The 22,455-nt window shown below is 42.5% G+C and overlaps 1 protein-coding gene across 1 annotated transcript in view; it reads left to right on the top strand.

Annotated features, from left to right (window-relative positions):
- Positions 1-1,395: 1,395 nt before the first annotated feature.
- Positions 1,396-22,455, top strand: part of IQSEC3 (IQ motif and Sec7 domain ArfGEF 3) — a 92,270-nt gene continuing 71,210 nt past the window's right edge. Inside the window, exon 1 of the mRNA XM_056510310.1 lies at positions 1,396-1,892. Within this exon, the coding sequence (XP_056366285.1) occupies positions 1,396-1,892 (497 nt within the window). The remainder of the gene's footprint in view (positions 1,893-22,455) is intronic.

The following is a 22,455-nucleotide window of genomic DNA, read 5'->3' as shown; positions in this document are numbered from 1 at the left end:
TCCTCACTTTATGAAATCCTTGCTACAGTGCAGGTTTTACTGATCTGAAAAGGCAAAATGAGAGTAGCACTACACTCAAAATCACTTAAAACCAGTTGCTTTTCATTCTGTGGCCTTGCACTTTTTGTACAATGAGTCAAATCTATTGGCATGCTTGTCTAAAACCTGAATGCTTGTGATGCCTCTTGGATTTTCCACACTCACAGTGATTGGATAGGATTTTACCCATTACAGAAATAACCCCATGGATCTACACAGAAGTTCCTTAAAATAATTTTATTATCCTTAGCCAGGTTATTTACTGATTAATGTAATAGAAAGCACACAGCTAGTCTCTAAGACTTAAGGCTGTAAGTTTGCAAATACTTATGGCTATGAATAAACAAGGGCAAGAGAAGGTGTATCTTGAAAAATGAAGAAAACCTGCATGGAGTCTAACAGCAAAGGCCTGCCTGTGAGGTCTCACATCTACAGCACCTACACCACCAGCAAAAATCCACAATAAGCCCTAGGTTTCTTCCAAAGAACCTAAAGGACACCAGAAATTCCAAGCAAGTTCCTTTAACATCCATTTCCCTCAGAAACTGCTTCTGAGGGATTTGACCCTGCATTCAGATTACACGAAGGACATCGAGCTGCTGGAGCAAGTTCATAGAAGGGCAATGAAGGTGAAGGGTCCAGAGCTAAAGCCAAGTGAGAAGTGGCTGAGGGAGCTGGGGGTGTTTCACCTGGAGAGGCGAAGGCTCAAGGGAGACCTTACCACTCCCTACAACTCCCTGAAAGGAGGCTGTAGTGGGATGGGGATCAGGCAACCAGCAACAGGGCAAGGGAGAATGACGTCCAGCCACTCCAAGGGAGGTTGGATATTACAAACAAATCTATTCACTGTAAGAGTAGCTAAGCATCACCACAGGCTGCTCAGGAACTTTGGAAGTCCCAAATATCCCAAATACAAGCAGACATGGCTCTAAAGGCTATGGTGCTGTTTGGTCAAAGGTCGGACTTCATCATCTTGGAGAACGTTTCCAACCCTAATGACTGCATGTTTCTAACCAGGTAAGCTAAAATCAGTGACGTTATCATCACGGCTAGACACGACTAGACCCAACTAGACACACGGAACACACGGGACACACGGGACCCCCGCCCGGGGGCCCGGCGCCTCCCTCCCGCGCGTGCGCGGCGCGGCGGGGGCGGGCCCGCGCGGGGAGCCCCTCCCGCCCGCTCCCGATCCTGCCCCTCCGCGGGAGCGCGCGGCCGCCGGCGGCGCGGGTGCGCGTGCCCGTGCCCGTGCGCGCGGGGCGGCGAGGCGCGCTCCCGCATCCCGCACCGCTCTCGCCGGAGCGCCGGCGGGGCTGGCGTGCGGGCGGCGGGGCCCGCGCCGGCGGCCGGGGCATGGAGAGCCTGCTGGAGAACCCGGTGCGCGCCGTGCTCTACCTGAAGGAGCTCACCGCCATCGTGCAGAACCAGCAGAGCCTCATCCACACCCAGCGCCAGCGCATCGACGAGCTGGAGCGGCGGCTGGACGAGCTGAGCACCGAGAACCGCAGCCTCCGCGGGCAGCAGCAGCAGCAGCAGCAGCAGCAGCAGCCGGCCCCCGCCGAGCCGCCGGCAGCCCCCGCCGAGCCGCCCCAGGGCCCCCCGGCCGAGCAGCCCCAGCCGCCGCCGCCGCCGCCGGGCCAGTCCGAGCCGCTTCAGCACCACCAACAGCTCCCGGCTCAGCCGCCGCCGCCCGCGGGCAAAGCGGCAGCGGCGGGGCCCGGCGGCGGGCGGGCTGCCGGCCACCAGCACCCCGCCGAGAAGGACGGCAGGGACAAGGGCTGCTGCGCCGCGCTGCTCCAGCACAAGACACCCCAGGCCATCGGCAAAGGCGTCCTGAGCCGGAGAGCGGAGTAAGTGCCGAAGGGGAGAGGGGGCGGGCAGCGGTGGCGGCGAGCAGCGGGAGGGCAGCGGGCTCTCTGCGGGCCCGCACCCAGCAGGGCACTGGGCTGTACCCCCCTGCAGCCTTGCAAGGAGGGAGAGGCAGTGTGTGGGTGGGTGGGGAATCCCTCCCTCCATGCGTTCTCGGAGAGAGCAGGCAGAGTGCAAAGAGAAGCCAGTATGCTGCTTCCAAGATGCATCAGCCTCCCGGTTCACCGCGCTCATTCCTGGGGACAAGTGTCTGTAGCCCGTTCGGAGCCCCTCGGGCAGCTCACCCGCGGTGCTCACACACGGCATCGCGCCCTCATTGTCTGTCAGAAATAAGTAAGTCCGTGATCGACCATGAGTGCGGTTTCTCCGAGGCACGGAGAAGCCTCGCAAAGCACAGCAGCGTTGTGGTCGCTTCTGCTTCCCTTAAGTTGCTGGTGTCTGTCAAAAACCCCCATCATCCCCGGAGTGAGCTGGGGTTTTCCTGCCCTCACTGATGTAAGGGGTGCATTATATTGCACGTGATGTGTATAGGTTCATAGAGATACAGATGCTGTATTTAGATTTGACATTTAGAGTGCTTATCGCCCTCGTGTGTGGGTTGTGTTTTTTTCCTGTTTTGTTTTCTTATGGTTTTTTTTGTTTGTTTGTGTGTTTGTTTGAGTGGCACCTGACACTGATCCAGCTCTCCAAAAGGAAAAAGTATTTTTTGTTGATTTCTCATCTTCAGTGAAGAAAGCTTGACTGCTAGTACTGGATACTGAAATGCATTACGTGTGCATGAATGTATAGTAAACAAGGATCAGCATTCCACCACTATAGGTGGTGGAAAGGGCTACTATTGAAGAGCAACATTCTCTTGGATTATGTATTCAGTATATGCCATCAGTTCACCAGCTGGTAATTACAGCTGCAGTCAGTATTGTAATTTCCTTTGTTTAGGCACTTGGAAAGCAGGGGGATGTTTTCTGGTTGAAAGCCAGAGTTAGTAAAGTTAGAAGGACAAGGAACATAGTTTCTGCTGTGGCTTCTTTTAGATAAGAAAGAAACTAGTATAAGCAGTAAATCTAGATCAAATGTCTTTCCTAGAAATGTCTCTATCGTCTTGGTTATAGTGATGTCAAAACCATTGAAGTGCACAACATACAAGTACATACGAAGCACAGAAATGAATACACAAGCCCAAAACATCTTCCTTGTCTCTTCTGACAATTTAACTAAAGCCACCCTTCTCTTTCGTGATTGTTTGGAATACACAAGCAGAACTACAACATGGAGCTGCAGTAAGTAGAGTTACACCACTTTGTAACAGCTCAGCATCTATCATGCAGTTCTATGAAAACCAGTGAAAATATTGCTATTGAAAGAAATGCTATTAAAGGAATAGGTACAGTCAAGGCATGATTGAATCCCAAAAAGCATATGCTTGCTTCTAAAATACTGCACCGTAAGACTCAGTTTTGCAATCACAACTTAGAGGAAGTGAGTGGGCTCCTCAGAGTATTAATGCAGGTAGTAAGCCTTTGCAGGATCTGGCTCTTACTCATCATGAAATAGCTGGAGTCTAAAAATGAAGTGGGGCCAGATCCTGAACTCATGCCAATTGGTGTAAATCCAGAATAGCATGGTTTGAATCCCTCAAGTCAAACCAGTAAGAAACCGAAATAAAAATGCATAATCAACCTGACTGTATTTTCAGGAGTGACTCCCTGCAGTGAAGGCTCTGTAAGAAACATCATCTCGGCAAGGGCTTTCCTTGCTTCTGCAGAGAGTTTCTAACATACGTCATTACACAGACTGAAGAATCAATTTCTATGCATACGCCTAAATACTTCCTCCTTATCTGAGCTCTTTTTGCAGTGCAGTTTGACTGGGGGAAGAGCTATAGAGTTTTTTTCATGCCAAAATTTTTTCTTCATACAAAGAGAAATGCATTAAGAACACAACTGATTGCTGGTATATTGTATGATGATCTTTCTAATTTAGATAGATAGATAGAGAAGGTTGGATGGAGCCTTTTTTGTGGAAAGTCAGGGCTGCTGCTGGGGATAACAGAGCAATCCCTGCAGCATTCTTCACTCAGGAAGATTAAAATAGACTGCTTCTGTTTCCTTCTATAGCTTAGGCAAACTAAAATCTTTGTATAGAAAAGGAAATATGAGAGATGCCAAACAGTCTACATTTCTCACTCCTGCAGGTTCTTTTTTTTTTTCCCCCAACAGACTGTATATACTGAGTTTCATACTCTCTCATCTCTGACCGTTAGAGGGAAATCAAAGAGACTGCAAAATCTAACTTAAGGGCAATCTGGATGGAGGGTGATGGGTCTTTTACCACCTATTGACAGGATGCCCAATATACCTTATGATTCAGCTTGCCAACCTGCCAGTTGTATTTTTGCTTTTGTGTGACAGCAGGGAGCATATATGTTAATGCCTGTACAGACCAGGTATCTGCTCTCTCTTCCTTCCTCCCCCCCAAGTCTAAATTTCAGAGTTTGTAGCCAAGAGTAGAGGACTGACTGCTCACTACAGAAAATGGCCAAACAGAACAAAAAGGATATTTTAGCATGTTGGGATACAGTGGCTAAAAGCAGGGATTAAAGCAGCACCCAGGCAGTGCCCCACCGTCTCTGCCCTGTAATGGAATTTCCTCTGCTCTCACAAAACAGGAGGTTCTGGCAGCATGTTTAAGTGTGGACTCGGTCCTTCTCACCTCAGACACAGCCCAGGGATTTTGCTCATTTTGAGTTAGGTTTGAGGTTTTTTTGCAGTCCAGCTTATCTGAGGCTCTGGATAGAAGTGAAGACCTGAGCTTTTGGACACATGTGACTATTCATGTCAGCTGGGACAATCTTCTGCAAGGGATGTCTTCTGCAACAGAAGCATCTCTTATTTTAAAGAAAACTTCAGTCTTATTTTTGTTGTTAGTTTCTGTAAAAACTGTCAACTTTTTTTTCCCTAAAGCCTTTAAAAGAAAAACCAATCCAAATAAAACCTGCATTTTAAAAGGGAACAAAACCAAGCCTGTCTCTGGAAATGGAAGAATTCCTGACCTATGAAGAGACCCCTAATTGTTGTTACATGTCTTTGTGTGGGAAAGGTGGTACTCAGCTTACCTATGAAAGGTGAGGAGGAAAAAAAGAAAGATTTTTGCAGAGATTTTCAGCAAGAATTAGGCTGATTATTATTCCACGGCATCTGTCTCTTTCTACCTTAGGAGGCTATTGCATAAGCACCTCACAGCTTTAAAAAACAAAAAAATAAGGTCATTCATGATGGAATGTTTTGCTCCAAAAATACAGGTTGCCAAATTAGCATTGCTCAGATCACCCTTACTAGGCAGCCTCTTGTCTTAAGGGACCATCCCAAAGTGTCGGCAAATCCTGCGAGTATAAATTTTCCATCCCTTCTTTATCAGAGCACAGCCTTCTTTGCCAATCCCCAGTACCCTTCACTAAGTATCAGGGAAATGCCACAGGGTTGAATTTAGCAGATTACATCTAAATGACCCAAATCCTGCTGCTTTTTATCATGGAAACTCTCAGTAGGAGCTGTCTATGGAAGGACTTCTGATTCTGAGCCCAGGCATTAGCAGGAAAACTTACTCCAATAAATACAGTTAGAATAATAGCTAATAATCCATTATAGTTCCTTCCATCAAAAGACATGTCTGAAATTCACAAACATTCTGTATTAAAGTGGTATTAAAGTCTTCTTTTAACCATGTCATCAACAGTGAAAAGAAGACATAGAAATAGTATTTGTCTAGCATGACATAATGGATCTAAGTATTGTCTTTAAATTATGAGCCTTTGTTTGCTCTACAAGATATCTCCTCATGCAAAACAAACTCCATGAATTCTTAGAAGAATTTTTCTAAAATCACATTTTCCCAGAGGTCTTAAAGCTCATTTTGGATTTGCGTTGGACTGAAATCTACCTTATTTTATTTTGCACTGATTTAGGGTAGAATTTTTTTATCTTAGTAAAGAGGCACATTTTAAAAGATGATGTTAAAGTCACTTAGTTTCTCTTGTGTTCTGAGACTGTTTAATGTTTCTTTTGTTAATTTCAAAAGCTCAATTATGTAACTTTAAAATTAAGATATTGCATATGCAGAGGGGCTATTTTCCATAATTTTTCCTTTTAACTATGTGTTGATATTCTATTCTATGAATTATCTCCAGGATAAAGGCATTAGAAAAAATCCTACCGATTTCTCAATGGGAACTAACAATGACTGTAAATATTATGGTTTACCATTAACATATTTTGCTATATTTGCGCATTGCACCAGCACAAAAAACCCTCCAGCAACTAAAAAAAGAGATCAGAACAATTCCAAATGGCTCGTGTACCCCAGATATCCATCCCTTTCACTGGGGACACAAGGAATGCTACTTTTGCCCTCTTTCTTTCAGTCTCTCAGATTTCCTCCAGCATATTTCAGGGTTTAACTCCCTTGAGCTTTCACACACCAGGAATAGTTGCACTGGTGCTGCCCTGAGTTCTGCAAATCCCTGCCAGCAATGTACTGTCTCAGCATCAGAAGTTATTTGGAGTCGAGTGCTGTAAGCAGGTTTCAAATGACAGAGGTCTGCACTGGCACAGCTTCACAGATGCTAAAGTCCTGCTTAGATGATTTTGGCATAAAGAGCATACTGAGAGGAAAACAGAAAGTAGACTCTCCTTGACTACATCTAATTAAAGATATATCAAGACTGTTTCCATTGCAATCAGCTAAGACATTCTTTACAACACACACCTGCACTGTACCTACAGCAGGGCCTGTCAAAGAGGAGTATGGAGTTGGTGATTCACAACAATATTTAAGAAATAATAGATGAAGTGAGAGATGGAAAAGGACATAGCTTAGGAAGGGTTCAGGATTATATTCTAGGTATAAAATTGCTGAGTAAGGACAGTACAAGGACTTCCTCCCACAGGAATAAGACTTCAGTAGGATGCTGTATAAAGTCCCAGACAGAGCAATAGAGGGTCAAGGCTGAAATTTCTATTGTGGGAAATATCCCTGCTAGGATGGGAGAATCAGAAAGAAGTATCAAGGAAGGAATTTTTGTGAAGCAATGTCTAGCAGTGCTTTGGACAGACAGCTCCTCTCTCTCTGTGTCCTGAATGCAGTTAGAGCAGTACCTGGAAGAGCAAAGACTTATACTAATCATTTAGCAAGAGGAGCTGGGGGCTGAAAACAACAGCAAAAAACTGAAATTTAAAATACTTAAATAAGAAGGGATGCAAATGCATTATTTTGTTTTGTTGTTGTTTTTTGGATTTTTTTATAAGATGCTGATATTTTTGTGCCACTCAGCTGTATGTTCTGATGCAACCAAGCTGCTCTTCTGTGGTGGCAAGGGTACCTTACTTCCACATGCTTTGTATCAGCCCATTTGCTGTCACTTCCCAGGAAGATCCAAGGTAAGGCTCTATGGGAAGGCTTTAGGAGCAGTGGACTGATGTGGCAACACTGTTAGCATTCAAAATAATACACATATGGCTGCTTGGAAAAGTATAAAGGCAAAAATGTCCCAGATGAGTAGGGGTTAACAATGCCCTTGAGAATTTCTGCCAGGGCCTCAGGTGACTCTTGGGCTGGCTGTCCCCCTCTTCACAGCTGCTGGCACTTCCACATCCTTCATTAAATTATGTGCACAGGAATTTACAATTCAGGCATGGTTCAGATCGTTTATGCATGCAGCAGGTGGCTACTTATATGAGGTAGACTGTACACATTCCCACCAATGCCATATTTGAAATTATTTCCACTTTTAGTCAGAATAAATCAGAGAAATCGCACCTCAGGATGCTCATCTGGTCTTTAGATAGTGTCAGAACAGATCCTGTAAGCTGGAATTTGGGTCTTCTATTAATTATATTAAATATAATCTACTTATTCATTAAAAAAAAAAAAAAAGTTCTTGTGATAAAATGATGCACACTTCTGCAAGCAAAAATACCTCTACACAAATATATATATATATTAGACTGTAGAAATTTCTCAGCTGTATTTTTTTCCTTTTGCCTTGGAATGCAGGTTGAAATAGGAAAAAAGAGTTACTGTCTGCCTTCCATAATCTTTCTGTACATAGGGTTTATTCATCTCCTGCTTTCCTGTTATTTTCCCTATAAATGCCATTTTAGGTTGCTTGTTTTTTCTTTCCTACTTCACCAGTGGTTTATTTCTCTTTTCCAGTCTCAGTTATGAAACCTTTTGTTTTTCTCCCTTAGGAAAACGTTATAGAAAGCCAGTAATAATTCTCTGTTTAAGAGATGGAGTTCAGTTTAGAATTACTTGTAGCTTGTGCTTGTTACTTGGTCCACATTCAATGGAACCACATAAAAGCAAATAAAGAAAAAAAGAAGAGTCATTTATAAAGACAGAGTCTGAAATGTGATCATTTTCTGGTTTTTTTACCTAATTTTTTTAAAAAAATAAATATATATATATATTCCCATTTTTCTCCTCAAAGAGATGTACCTTGAAACGAACTAGTATTATTCTTGTATTCATCTATTCTGGAATATGTAATTTCATTTAGTTAAGCTCTAGGTGAGAAAATGAGAGTCTTGATTGTTGGATTTGTTCTGCCCAATGACTCTGTTTAAGATCTCAGTTCAAGCATTGGACTAGCAGTCCTAAAATCAAACTTTAATGTCTCCTAAATTTATTTTTAACACACTTGTCATGCTGGACTGACCCTTTCATCTCTGTATATTTTAAGATCTGTGACAAAGCAGTTGGAGATCTCTTGTTATAGACAGGAGTGGGCAGGTAGATCAGGAACAATCCTTTTTCTAAATTCCAGCATAGAAAGCAGCCTAAAGCTCCTGTCCTTGCTTGCAATGTATGCTGCAAGGCAATATGTATATTTGCACATAAAAAAGAGAATGTATTTGCATGAGCATTTGTCTACAGAAGTGTCTCAGAGCCAAGCTGAAGCAGCACCTAGTTTCTGTGCTTTTTACATACAGAAAAGCAAATCATCTGCTGGAGGAGGAAATCAGTGCATCTTTCCTGACGTCAGTACAGCCATGACAATTTACATCACCTGAGGATCTGTACCAGATTTTGTGTATCTGTCCTCACATACAAATACACAACCTTCCACTGGTGTAAATGAGTGCTGATAATAGCAATGGATAGCAATGGATAGCAATGCATAGAGATAACTGAACAATGAGAAAACCATTAAGCAGCATTCTCATTCTCCCTGTAATTGGTATGTGATGTTCTCTTATGGTATTTCAATATAAGGTGGTAGGAGTTTTGTTGCTTCAGGGTTATAAAGATATATTTGCTCTTTTGATAATGATTTTTTCTTTTTTTCTGTGCTGTGTATGCACAGCCTGCTTTTCACACAGGTATTATTGTATTATCTTCATTGTTTTTGCTAAGATGATGCTCATTGCTCAGCTCTTATTTTGATGTGGTCTGAAGTTGCACTTTCTGAGAGAGACAGAAGTGGATCAATATCTTCCATGATTAGTCACATCTAAGAGAGAACATTTTGATGAAATTGAAGGGATTTTAAATACAAAATTAAAAATGGAAAATCTTCTCCTTCCTGCCCTCTTCTAGCTGAAAACAAGGGGATCTGTGATCTATAGAACAAATGAAGCTTGACTTCCAGAAGATTCGTGTCACAGTTACGTTTTCTGATGCCTAACAAGATGAGAGTTCTGATCTAAGCTTCTGGTGTTGAGGCTTTTATAACATCTCGCTCCAACATGGAGCCTTCTTTGTGGAGAAATGGCTTCAGTTCACTCAGCAGCCTTTTCCTCATAGGAGAACCTACAAAGTTCTCTCTGTTACACCCTGCCAGTTACTTTTATGGAACTTGCTAGAGGTTAGTATCTCTGAAATCACTGTAACTGACTCAAACTTGGTTGAAACTCTCTGTGGGATTTGCAGTTACAAAGCAGAAACCAAAACAGACACATACACACAGAGAGAAAGAGACACATGCATAGGAGGAAAAAAGGAAAATATGATATAATCACAGAAATCACGTTTGCTTAGGAACCCAGGGACTAAAGATCAAGTCCTAGATCTTTTATTGAATCAATGTACATCAGTATGGCTGAACAGTCCACTCCAAATATGTGACCCTGTCTTGGAACTGGTGTTCTGCTTTTAATAGCTGCCTAAAAGTCTTGGAGTATTAAAGTTATGAAGAACCAGGGAATTACTGTAGGAATTCAGGGGACATACTGGTGGAGGTTCACCACTGGCAAATGGAGTCTTGCTCCTGCTGGCTTTGCATGTGAAGTTGGTGGATCATCTTGTTCCACCTGCCAACATTTGCATGGGCATGGACTGTTGCTGAGGCAGTTACTGCTACAGAGTTTATATTTCCTGAAGCTCACTGAAGCATCTATGTCATTCTCAAGAGAAGTAGAAAATTGACACTGAAATTATTATAGATCTTAAGGAGGCTTGAGATTTTCTTCAGGTTTTGCTGTACTTCGGATGTTTCTTCAAATTCTGAACTTTCTATTAAAATTCAGGACATTGCTGTCAATCTGTTTGCCATGTTGCTTTCTAGGCACTCCTCTGAAGTGGTTCACATTATGCTGCTCCAGTGTGAGAATTGCTCGAACACTGTTTCTTCTTTAACCTCAACATCCAGCATCTTGGTATTGTAGTGCCTGAGCAGAGCCTGCCTCCATGGAGCATCCTTGGATCTGCCTCCTGGAGCAGTGTTGTTTGGCCCCAAGGTTCTGCACAGACTTTTCAAGTGATAGCATTTTTGAAAACAGAGGGTGTCTCTCTATATTTATAGAAATTATTTCTTTTTACCTTAGTTATGGAACTGAGCCCTCTTTTCTTGATTTTTTTCCCTCTGTGAAGAATCCTCATTTTGCCTCTTTTGGGAGGTTCAGCTCTGCAGTTAGTTCAGAATTCTCACAGATGTCCTTGTCTTTAATTTGCTGTTTTTTAATTTGCAAATCCATTCCCTGTAGGGCACCAGTAAATTGCCTGTGTCTGCCTAGGTACTCACATGGCCCCTTCACTATAGTAACTGAGTATCAGGACTTGTCCTGATATCCACGGACACTGGACCACTAACCTTCATCTGAACTAGCAAGGAATCTGAGGAATTCTCTACCTTTGCTCTGAGGATTCACTGATTCCCATGCCAAAGGCCTCTCTTAAAGTAATTTTCTTCTATAATGTTCTGTGCTAATAAATCTATGTCCAGCCAAACTTCTGAAGTAGGTAGATTGCATGGCTCAGTAATTCATGCTATTTTACAATCTAGGTAGGTCTAAGAGCCAGATTCTGTCACCACTTAAATGCAAATCTGTGTGGCTGAATTCACTCAACGAGGTGGCTTCAAATTGGAAGAGACATGAGATAACATCATACACATCTTCTGATGTTCTGATCTTCTTGAACTGACTTAGAGTTAGTTCTGCACATTGTTAGATTCTCTGCATGCTTGCCATGACATTCATTTGGGATGGCACATCCAAGTGCTGTAATGCTTCCCCCAAGAATTCTTTATTACTCATATGGGAACTATGATCCCCATGTTAGCTTCAGTAACATCCATTGCTGTTCCCTTGTTTCTGCTGAGAAAGGGATGTTTCTCCTTTTTGTTAAACTGAATACAGAAATATTTTCCTCACTAGACATGCTCTGACTGGAACTATTATACCACTCTTATCACCTCATTTACCATGGCTCCTACACAGCCATGTGTATAAACTGATAGGGAATACCAGATTATATCCTTGTTGGATGGAAAGTGTTGGCAAAGAATTTGAGTCTCAGACATTTAAAGGCATTTAGCCTCCCAAAAATGGAAGAAAGAATCTACTAGTTTTTAAGGCAGGGATCAACTTCTGCCAAACTGTTTGCTTTCAGCAAGTACTTTTACAGGCAGGCAGAAGAAAGGAAGTACTGTGACAGGGGAAGAGGAGAAGAAGAGGATGAGAGGCATTTGAAGTGTGTCTCTACTCTCTGCTAAGGGCAACCCTCAGGCTTGCTTTAAGTCTATTAACCCAGTCTTCTAATCCCAAGCCTGGAAGCGCAGCTGGAGCGTTGCCTCAGGAGTACATCCTGGCAGTGTGCACATCTGCATGCTCCCTGAAGCCTCTGCAGCACTCAGAGATAGGATATACCATAATCTGGGCTTCAGCAGAGGTTATCTGTGCAGGTGGCTGTGAGGTGGTGGAAGAGTGGACAGCAGTGGGAAGGAGTTACAAGGGTAAGGGGAGAGGATTCAGTGAAACTGTAGAATGCAGGAGGGGCAGGAGCCCCAGCAGAAGCTCCTATGAAGGTTTTGAATGCGTGGTTCATTTACATGTGCAACCATAATGATGCCTTGGCATAGCTGAGGGAGAGAAGGAGTGACAGGGATTTATGTTCTGTTTTTATGAAGCCTCTCACTCAGGAGAAGTTAACAATAAATAGCAAACACTGAACATTATCTTTAACAGATACTGACTGGTTGAAGCCCAGTAGACAACCCCTAAGCATAAGGAAGGAGCCAACTACTGTATGCCCAGAGTTTATGTGACTAGTTCTCATCACTGTGGAGTGAGAGCTTTATCAGATCTCATAAAGCAATGCAGTTTAGCCTGACTGGGCAATGCTTGGGAGATCTCCAAGAAATACCCAGAGTGCTAGGAGAGGATGGTGGAGTATGTCTGCACATAGCACAATTTTTGGGATGTCTCTGCCTGCCATTAATACCTCTGTTTTTCAGGTTAAATATTGGGGGTCCCCTCACAGGATACACACACAGAACGAAGGTGTCATCCCTGTTCATATGCCAGAGTAAATTCGTCCTCACACACCTCTCACTGTTTTGTTGCATTGACAACAGGTCTCCTTCATTGTCTTCATCTTGTGAAGTTGTTTGCATTTGTGTGATGTAAGTTTGAGATGCAGACAAATCCTCACTAAGCAATTTACACCCTGCTACCTCAAACATAAATAGTAATATAAAATAAAAGGAATCAAAGCCCATAAAAAGCTGCAGTTTTTTACAAGGCTTCATTGCAGTCTGCTATGGCCAACTCTCAGATCTAACACCAGAAATACTTGCATTTAAGAGATGAACACAAATACACATTAATGTTACATTTTAAATGCTTTAGGAGATAATGCACTTATTCACAGGTGGAATATTGCTAGTAAATGTCCCTACCAATATCTAAAAGTGCATCAAGTAGCAAGCATGTAACCTTTTTCTCTAGTATGCCTCTAAGCATGGGAAGATCTTGTGGCAGCATGAATAAGAGAAATACCATGCAAACCTAAGTAATAATAACAATAATGCTTTTTCTGCATTACTGTCTAGAAGTAGACCCTTCAGCCCTTACAAAGACAGTTCTCATTTGACAGGAGTGAATGAAGACATGGAAAACATTTTGCTCGAGTTCACCCAGCCAGTCAGAGCTGAGAGTAAAAACTGTGTCCCAGGGCTCTGATCTGTCAAGCAGGTACAGTGCCTTGAAAGAAAGAGACAAACGGGACAGGAAGTGTTAAATGTTATGAGCTGCACCAGTTCTATTGTGACAGATATAGCTGGCCTATAGCTGCACATTTAATTTGCCCATAACAGACATTTACTGGACCAGCCTAGCTCATTACAAAATAAGAAGTAAATAAGTCCCCAAGCATGTTAAGGATAGGTGGGTTTCAAAGTCAAACAGGGGACTTCAACCAATGCCTCTGATGTATGAATGCACCCATACCATTGGGCAGTGGGCTGGGCACAGTTAAGTCTCTTACTCAATCACATGTGTTAGCATGGGAAATGCAAAGCCTCTGTGGAAGGGGGCACACATCAATAAAATTCAGCTGTTGCTGCATGAACTTGATGTGTCCATGTTGCATTCCTGTCTCCAACATCAGCAACATTCTATGGCATGAATAATGTTGCACTAAATCATGAAATCTGATTTACTCCCTGGACAACTTGATATTAGAAATAATTTTGGCCAATTAAAGATCTGTAATTTTTGTCAAAAATCCTTAACAGACATTCATGATTGGTGTCAGTTTTGTACACTGGAAAGAATGAGCAGTGGAGGCAGGAAACATAACTGAATATTGAATTTGAGGAGGAACTGAGACACATGGTGTATTACATGCAAGTCCAGCAAGGTTTCTTGTAGCAATGAACCATTTATGAGTTGCACAGAATGATGAGGGGTAGAGACAAAAGGTCATTTAAGAATCTATTGTCTGTGGTTTCAGTCTGCTTTGATGGCAGAAAGCTCAGCAAGCACATGGAAGACACCAGAAATATTCCTCTCATGGAAGCCAAAGGAAAAGTCTCTTACAGAGGCAGGCACTCCATGCAGCCTGGGGAAGCAAAAAGTAATTATCACACACCAAAGTGCACTCTAGAAAGTTGACAGAGTACCTGTTCAAAAAACACTGCCTAGCAAGACACAGTTTTTTCTTCCCACTGCTGTATTTCCTCTCCCCCTGCTCTCCTATTAAGTATAGAGCCATAGAGGGGTTGGCAGCCTTGTCCTCTCATCACCTGGCACAATCACAGCAGTACATGCAATCACCAAGTCATGCACACAAAGTCTTGCACTGTCAGATCTTCCCTGCCTCACCCAAGGAGAGCTCTTGTATGATGGATATGTCTGCCTTAATTGGATTCTGGGCTGAATTTCAATGTCCAGTAATAAGAACTTTTGTGTTTGCCCATCCTGGTTGTGCTATGAGGTTTGATGGTAACAAGTTTCATTATGTTACCCTGATTAGCTTTTACGCAGGGACATCACGTTGAAATGGATCCTCCATCCTGCCTAGTTTTCCATTCTGTACTGGGGCAGACCCAGTGGCTCACAGACCCAAGTGCTCTGTGGCACACTCTGTTGCATGGATGAGAGTGGGAACACCCTGGGAATTCTTACAGAACTTGTATCACAGTCAGTGGGAGTATTCAGTGTAGACCTCTAGGCTGCATTTGTTAACAGCAGAGTTGGCAAGGAGGGTCTGGAACAAGGGCTAGAAAGCCTTCAGGATGTGAATGTGCCTTGGATGTTTATGGAATTTCTTACCAGCAAGGGGTTATTTGTGTTGGTTACTTTTTTCTCTCAGCTTGTACTGTAGGAGGATACTGATTTCCTCAATTTGAAAAGACTTAGGGTCTTGGAGTATCATGATCTCACTCTCTCTTCAATATCTTCCAGCTCTATTTTTTATTTCTCCATTCTGGTGTTATTTGCTGCTGCTTTGAATTCTCTGAGGTGAACACTAACCAGAGGCACAATTAGTAACTGTTCCCTGGGGATCCAGTGTGGCACTAGTTGGAGATATTTCACAAAAAATAGTTCAAATATGACCAATTTAATGACATTTCTCTATTACTAATCCTTCTGTTAGAGTCACAAAGAAAAGTTAGGACCTGAGTGCCTCCTTGTAGTACAGTGGCATTTGCAAAGACAGCAAAAATGACACTGGCCTTCAGAAAAGACCTTAGAGCCCTTCTCCAAACTTCACTGGCTTCTTCCAGACAGCACCTCCTTTTTACTCTTACTGAGTTCACCTTTGTTCCTCTTCCTCACTTGCAATTTTTACCTCTCTTTGCCCCAAACCTCTGTTCTACAGTTCTGCTTTGAGAGCAGAGTGTGAGCTACACTGTAGTGGCTGTTTGAATACAGCAGTGCTGAGAACAAGGCTGTGAGGAAGGTTGCTGCTGCTCAATTCCCAGACAGCTCTTGGGAGGACAAGGAACATGGCATGCCAGCATGTACTGACAGTAGGATGTGTAGGATGAAGGGGTATGTGGATGATACACCTGCATCCTTATTAAAATATCTCTTCCTTTCCCTCTAGATATACATCTATCTCTGGCAGGCAAGTGAAGTCTGAAGGAATGAGGGATTCAAAAGTACATAAACATATATAATCACTCACTATTGTCTATGAATTGTTTAAGTGAGATGTGCTTTGTGTCACCCCTATTCAGTTTTTATAGCTGGTGGCTTACATGCATTTCAGAAACCCACTGAATTAACAAAATCATCAGTAAGGAAAGATGGAAGGGAATATTTGCCCAATGGTTTTTTAAAAGAACTTCACATTTAATTGTTTTATTTAGTGGTACAGTGATGAATACAGAAAAAATCAGCTCTTTTGACCCATGTTTTCTGCTTCAAAGAGTAAGTGAGCACATTCTGAACCTGGGACTGAAAATGCCCCAGAGATAGCTTAGGAGAAACTCTGAGTAAGCAAAAAGGAAGTCATGCTACAAAAATGAAAAAATAAGTAGAGCATTCTAAGCAAGAGGAGTCAAGCTTGGGAAACTTCTGACAGAGCACAAAAAAGCACAGGTGGGAGTTCTCAGTAGGCAATTAAAATGCAGACAAAGCAAGCAAAATGCTGTTTACCTGTCATGCAGTTCCTGCCCTACACTGAAACAAAGAGCCACAGTTACAGGTGCTACTCAAATCAAGTGTAGCCTTCCTCAGTATCAACCTTCAGACCACAGTCTGTGGAGCTAAAAGAATCCTCTTTTAGGAGGAGTCTCTGTCTCTCACTCTTCTAGATATCCTCTTTTGCCCCATCATTCCTGCACTGTTGTAGCAGATAGTGTGGCAGGTGCTGTGGGATGAGCAGCAGCCATGGCTTTCCTTTGGCACAAACTTCAGAGATGTATTTATCAATACTAATGCTGCAATGGAGATGCTCCTATTTAAACTGAAATAGTAGATTTTGTCTACAACCACTACCCTCTGCTAGCTGGGTATAGTATGGGGACTCCTATGGCAGTCTGACCATGGAGTGGCTACCATCCCAGTAGGCAATCATGTGTTTGAATTAAGATAAACTAAAGCGAGCTTAGTGGTGTTTGTCTACCCTTTATGAGGGTATTTCTGTGGGTGGCAAATCCAAGTTTACTCAGCAGAGATGTGTGAAAATCCAAAACTGCATTTGTGAGATTGGAGTTGCTGGGCAGAATTGAGATGAATGCAAGAGGTCTGCATTTTAAAGAAAAGACATGGGGAACTGGAGGAAGTGATGCTGCAGCACTCAGATGAAGACTGAGTGTTGTGCAAAGGACTAGCAGATGCTGCATGTGGCAAGGTGGGTGAAGGAGAAGGACTGGAATAGCGTGAGAAAGAGTAAGACAGGGTTCCAATGCATCTAATGCACACTGGAAGAACAAGCAGTAAGTTACACATCTCTCTGCATGAGCAGCAGAGCTATGTGGATGAGTAGGTCTGGGCTAGCAGGGTTTGGGGTGCTGGCAGCAATATGGGTGCTCAGGACTAAGCTAAAGTAGGTTCTGCAGGTGAGAAGAAGCTGCAGCGCTGCACAAAGGAAACCTGCCACACTCTGCTTGCCACAGACAGTTGCTATTAATCTTTTGCTTCCCCAAGTGCTGATATTCATGTAAATTATGAAGGAAAAAGAGCAGTTCCCCAAGTGAAGAGGGAAAAGCTCTGTAGCTTCATATTTATGGACTTAGATAAAAAAGAACTTGATAGGGATCTGGAAAAGTGACATCTCAATTTTATCCTGCCCATCATGATGATGAGTGCAAGCATTGGCTGATTACTTGCTACTGACTCTTCCCTTTCTCTTGTCCTGTGTAAAGTTCTGTTTCTCAAGGGCTCCTTTTCACTGGACAGTTCAGGCTGTTCTTTGTCCTGACAGCCTTGTGATCTCTACTAGCACCAAGCCAGAAATCGCCTCTTTTGCTGATAGGTGTTCCTGTTAATAACAGCAAGTCCATCTGAGGATATTCCTGGCTTGCTTTGCAAGACAGGAATGCTGTTTCAATGGCACAATGCTGACATACGTGTGGGGATGCTTGCACCCATTTGTGTACCTGCAGGGTGCACACAGCCTATGCACTCTGAGAACTTGGGATGTCCCATGATGCTCACCAAGCTGTATTTATAATGGGGGAAAGAGCATGGCAATTCCATAACTGGCTGAAAATCTCCTGGGTAGAAAGCCTTGCTGAATTTCCATGCACAGGATTCCTGTCTGGGGACTATGAAGAATCTAAACCAATTTTCTCAATCAGTCTTTTGATGTTGTTGTTTTAATTATTAATTACATAAGAATAGGTTTTCAAGAAAAGATAGATGAAGCTATCGCCCAAACAGCATTCATGCCAGTCTCCAAAATAAAGATTTTCCAAAAATAAACTATAGACCTAAAAAGAAAATTACTCATGTATTTCGCCTATTTCCAGTGTCTTCCAGATGCTTAGTGTGACTTTCCAGTACTGATACCTTGACATAAATGGAGACTAACCATGGAAGGCAATGAAGCCAGCCCAGTGGAAGTTCACAGACAAACAGGCACAAGTGAGGAGAGAGCAGGGGCCCTTGATGTTCTAGTGGACCTGCAGGCAACAGATCCAAATTTAATTAAAGTTTTAGTAGCTGGATTGAGCAGTTAATAGCAAAAGTTATTTCAGCTTTGGTAGAAGTGCAGGCTGCATTGCTAACTGAAAACCAGATCTTGAATAAACAGACAAGAAGAAGGGTAGCACTGTACCAGAAAAGGCTGTTGTCTGTGTGACAACAATTAGCTGTAGTAATGATGTGGCATTGGTCCCAATGTCACAGCAGATTTCAGTGCACTGCTGCATATCTCAAGGTTCATGCCCACCCTGGTTCTAACCACAAGTGAGACAAAGATGCATGGGTAAATATTTTTGTTCTTTTAACTTGTATTTTAACTTTTAGCCCCAACAGATTTTTATTTCTAAACATGGTAAGTATGAAGTCTTTGTTACCCTATTTCCTCCTTTTTGTTTCATTCAGTCAAGGTTACTGGAGAATCACAAATAGGAAGGTCAACACACTTTTCTTCCACAGTACAATATTTAAATTAAAAAACCTCGAAGAAACTCATCATCATCAAGACCCTCACAAAATGGAATGCAAGTTACTCTGCCTTCATCCCTCTTCCCCTACTTCTTCCCTGACACACACTGCTGAGAACAAGAGCCCCAGGTTCCTTTCAGTAAGGACCTGACACAAAAGAAGAAGGTAAGTTTGAATAAAAACTGTGAGAGGAAAGGAGATGTGAAAATAAAATACAGTGTCATATGAAGGCATCCTTTAAAAATGCTACAGAAGCAAAAAGCAAAACACTGTATTATACCTTGCATTTCCCTGCCAAGTATTTAGAGGGACACAGGAGAGCAACAGTCAGTCTGTTGTAATACATGCATATTTAATCAGTTGCCTGTGTTTTGCCTCCTCCTCTAACAAACTGAGGGTCTTGAGACAAGACAGCAAGCCTTCCCAGGGAGAGATAATAAAGAGAACATTGATACGAGAACTTGTTAAGAAAAAATGAGTTTCAGGAGAGTGATTTATGTAAAGGACCTGGTAATCACCCCAGCCCCAACACTGACAAGGGGTTTATATGAAGGAAGTTAAATACCAGAATGACTGCTGCATGGCCCTTTCCTTCAGAAGGCTGGCTTAATTAAACAAAGCAAAGCAAAACAACAAACAGCTGGAAGGAGGGGATGAGGTAGTAGCTAATGCTGCATTTCAGAGGCACATGCCATCCAGGAGCCACAAAGCTGCAGCACATTGTGCAACATGACAGTCATCCAAAGTTTCTGCTCCTGCATCAGATGCACTTGCTGCTTTGCATGTGGAGCAGTTCATTCTCAGATCCAGCACTGTTGTTTTGAGGAGAGCTACAGGCAAGGTGGCAAGTTTCCAATGCTCAAATCTGTGAGTATTACTTGATCCCAGAGGTTCACATTAACCTCACAGCCTATGGAATTTCAGATAGAGCACATTAATGGAGTAGCCTCTGGATTTGTTTTTGAGAACCAGCCTCCAGATGCACTGGAATTTCAGTTTGGTAAGATTGTACAATTTAATTTTTTTCCTTCTTCTTGACTGTATTCTCCATTTCCTTCCATTATTAGCAGTTCTTCATCTTGCCTTTCATTGTAGTGCTCCTTGGATTGATGTAAAAGCCCTAACTTTATTAGTTGCCAAGGCAGAATTAGGGTGCCAAACCCTATTTTAACACTCCCCATCCACCTCTGGTACTTCCATCACACTCTTTCTTTCCTTTTTTTGGTTTTTTTTTCCCTGAAGGTTTTTCTTCCTATGAATCTCCCATTGGTCAAAAATATCACATAGTTAGAAAGACAGAGGAATTTGATTTCATCTGAGGTCAAACAGTAAATGTGTCATTCCCTTGATCTTTTTGAGAAGCAGAGACTGCCAGAGTCTTTCTGAACCATTAGAAGCAAGAGAAAGGCTGAGGAAGGTGAACAAAATGCTGGCATCTCCTAATTTCATCCTGACACTTGGAGATCTCAGTACCAGCTGTAGAAAAGTTACTGGTTCTCGTTCCTTGCAGACAAAAGCAGCCATGCTGTAGATGTCTAGTGACAAAAATCCACAGCACTTCTATTATGTGTGCACTGCAGGCAGCCAAACCCTCTCCAACAAACTTGGAACCTCCAGCAAAAGAGCAAAAGAACAGAAGCCAGAACTAGAAAATGTCACAGAAAGAGGGCAAAAGAAATAAGAATATTACACAAGCCTAAACTATTGCAAAAATAAAGTATGATAGCTCAAACTCAATGACCCTGTAAAGCAAGCCAAGCTGTCTGCAGGAGAGAGTAAGGTTTAAAAACCACAGATAAGCTGAGGGACAGCAATAAAGAATGCAGCAAATGCTTTGGGTTTAGAATGTCCCAGAAAACAAATGGAAGAAAGGCACAGACTTACATATGTACAGTCAAACTAATCCCTCCCAAGCCATAACACCTCAACAGCCCACAGTTAAAGTACCTGTCTATTTCTAGGCAGCCCTAGAATTTTATTCAGGGCACTCTGCACGTGAAAAGATCAACCTGATGAGTTGAACTTAGATTCTCTGCATCTTTCATATCTGCTTAGAGACTATGAAATTTTGAGTAGTGTATAAAAGAGAAAAAAAAACCCAACTCCATAAAGATTCAAAACACTATTCTTCAAAACACTTCTCTGCTTGCTAACACCTCATTGGCACCTCCTGACCTCAGCTGGGGTTTAGCTTCTAAAGGTTGAATGAGTCTAGTTGCAGACATACCTTCAGAGGTTTAAGAGTAGATTATGGAGAAGCAGGTGATAGGAAAGGTCATAAATAATTGTCTTTCCCATTTTAAGGATCATGCCAGAAAATTTCAAGCTATGACACTGAACTGTGAAGAACATAAAAAAATATCTTATCCATTCCAGCTAGCCACTGTTAGATATCCGAATCGGTGTAATATGGAGCTGTACACAGATGTGAGAGTTCACCCTTATTCTCTTTGCTGTTTAATATTCCTAAAGAAAATCAGGCATGCATTTCCTTTCCTCATGGCCCTCAGCAGTACCCAGCCCACAGGACATCCTCAGAGCATCCCTTTGACACAACCAGGCAACACCACCTACTCCAAGCATGCTCTTGAGGTGCCCATGACAATTCCAATGGATTCTACTTTTCTTTCTGTATGATCCCAGATCTATGGTCTGATTTGGTTTGCAGTTCACAGGGGATCTTATACTGTAGTGCATTTAAATTTCCATGTGTTTCCAATAGTTGTGTGAACTTTATCAGGGTGATTCTTGGCATTCTTAGCTTGCACTGAAGCAGTAGCTGAAGCAGTTAAGGAATTCTCTCCCTCTATACCCTGCCTTAATAAGGTTTTTCAGAAGCTCTATTCCCCTTAGAAAAAAGAGTTTGTGAATTAAGGAGTTCAGAGTATATGTAATTGGAAACAGTTCCATCAAATAATGGCTGTAGACTGGAATTCCCCTCTTGCCCTGAGGGACATACTACTTTTTTTTTTTGCAACCCAGAAGAATATGAATTTCCATTTACAGAATCTTTTTCCTTTCTGAGCACTCAGACTGCCCATTATTTACCACTGAGACACAGCTGCCTCTGAGACAGAAGGCAGCAGTTCCCTGTAATCAGAATTGCCATTTATTCCACAAAATCTGTTGTACAGGTGTTGGGCTGCTGAACTGAGACCAGACTGTTACTGGTGCTCCAGTGAATTTTGTTAACCAAATGGAGTTTGACAGAAGACTCTAAGTTTAGACACACAAGCACTGAACAACAATAACAACAACAAAAATCCATTTAGTCTTACCAGGAGTTCAAGTGACTTCAGCATTCCATCTTGCTGGGGGCACTGAGCCCTACAGCACCATGCCATGGCTCAGCATGCCTTTGAATGTGGCAAGGATACAACACAAGTAATGCCCAGTCTTATGCCTAAAACATTTCTAAGTGCCAGTCTTTAACTAGCTGAGCCTCAATCTGTGCCTGTTTCCAGGATTTTTCTTATAAAAAGGTTTCTCATGCTGCAGTTCTACTGGTGAAAGGAAACAAAGCTATCAAACACAAATGAAAGGGTAATTACCCTTTTTCTAATCCAGTAAACTGCAACAACATAGTCAGAAGTGCAGAAAGGCTAGTGCAAAGTGATGAACAATCACAGAAGCTTATGGAGGTCTACAAGCAGTAGAATGGCATACTCTTGTGGGAGCTCACAAAATCCAGCCTGTACACTTG

This window comes from Oenanthe melanoleuca, chromosome 1A (genome assembly GCF_029582105.1).
Source record: "Oenanthe melanoleuca isolate GR-GAL-2019-014 chromosome 1A, OMel1.0, whole genome shotgun sequence".
In the NCBI taxonomy this organism is placed as follows: Eukaryota; Metazoa; Chordata; class Aves; order Passeriformes; family Muscicapidae; genus Oenanthe; species Oenanthe melanoleuca.
The sequence above is the reverse complement of the archived record's forward strand: the minus strand, read 5'-3'. Positions and strand labels throughout refer to the sequence as shown.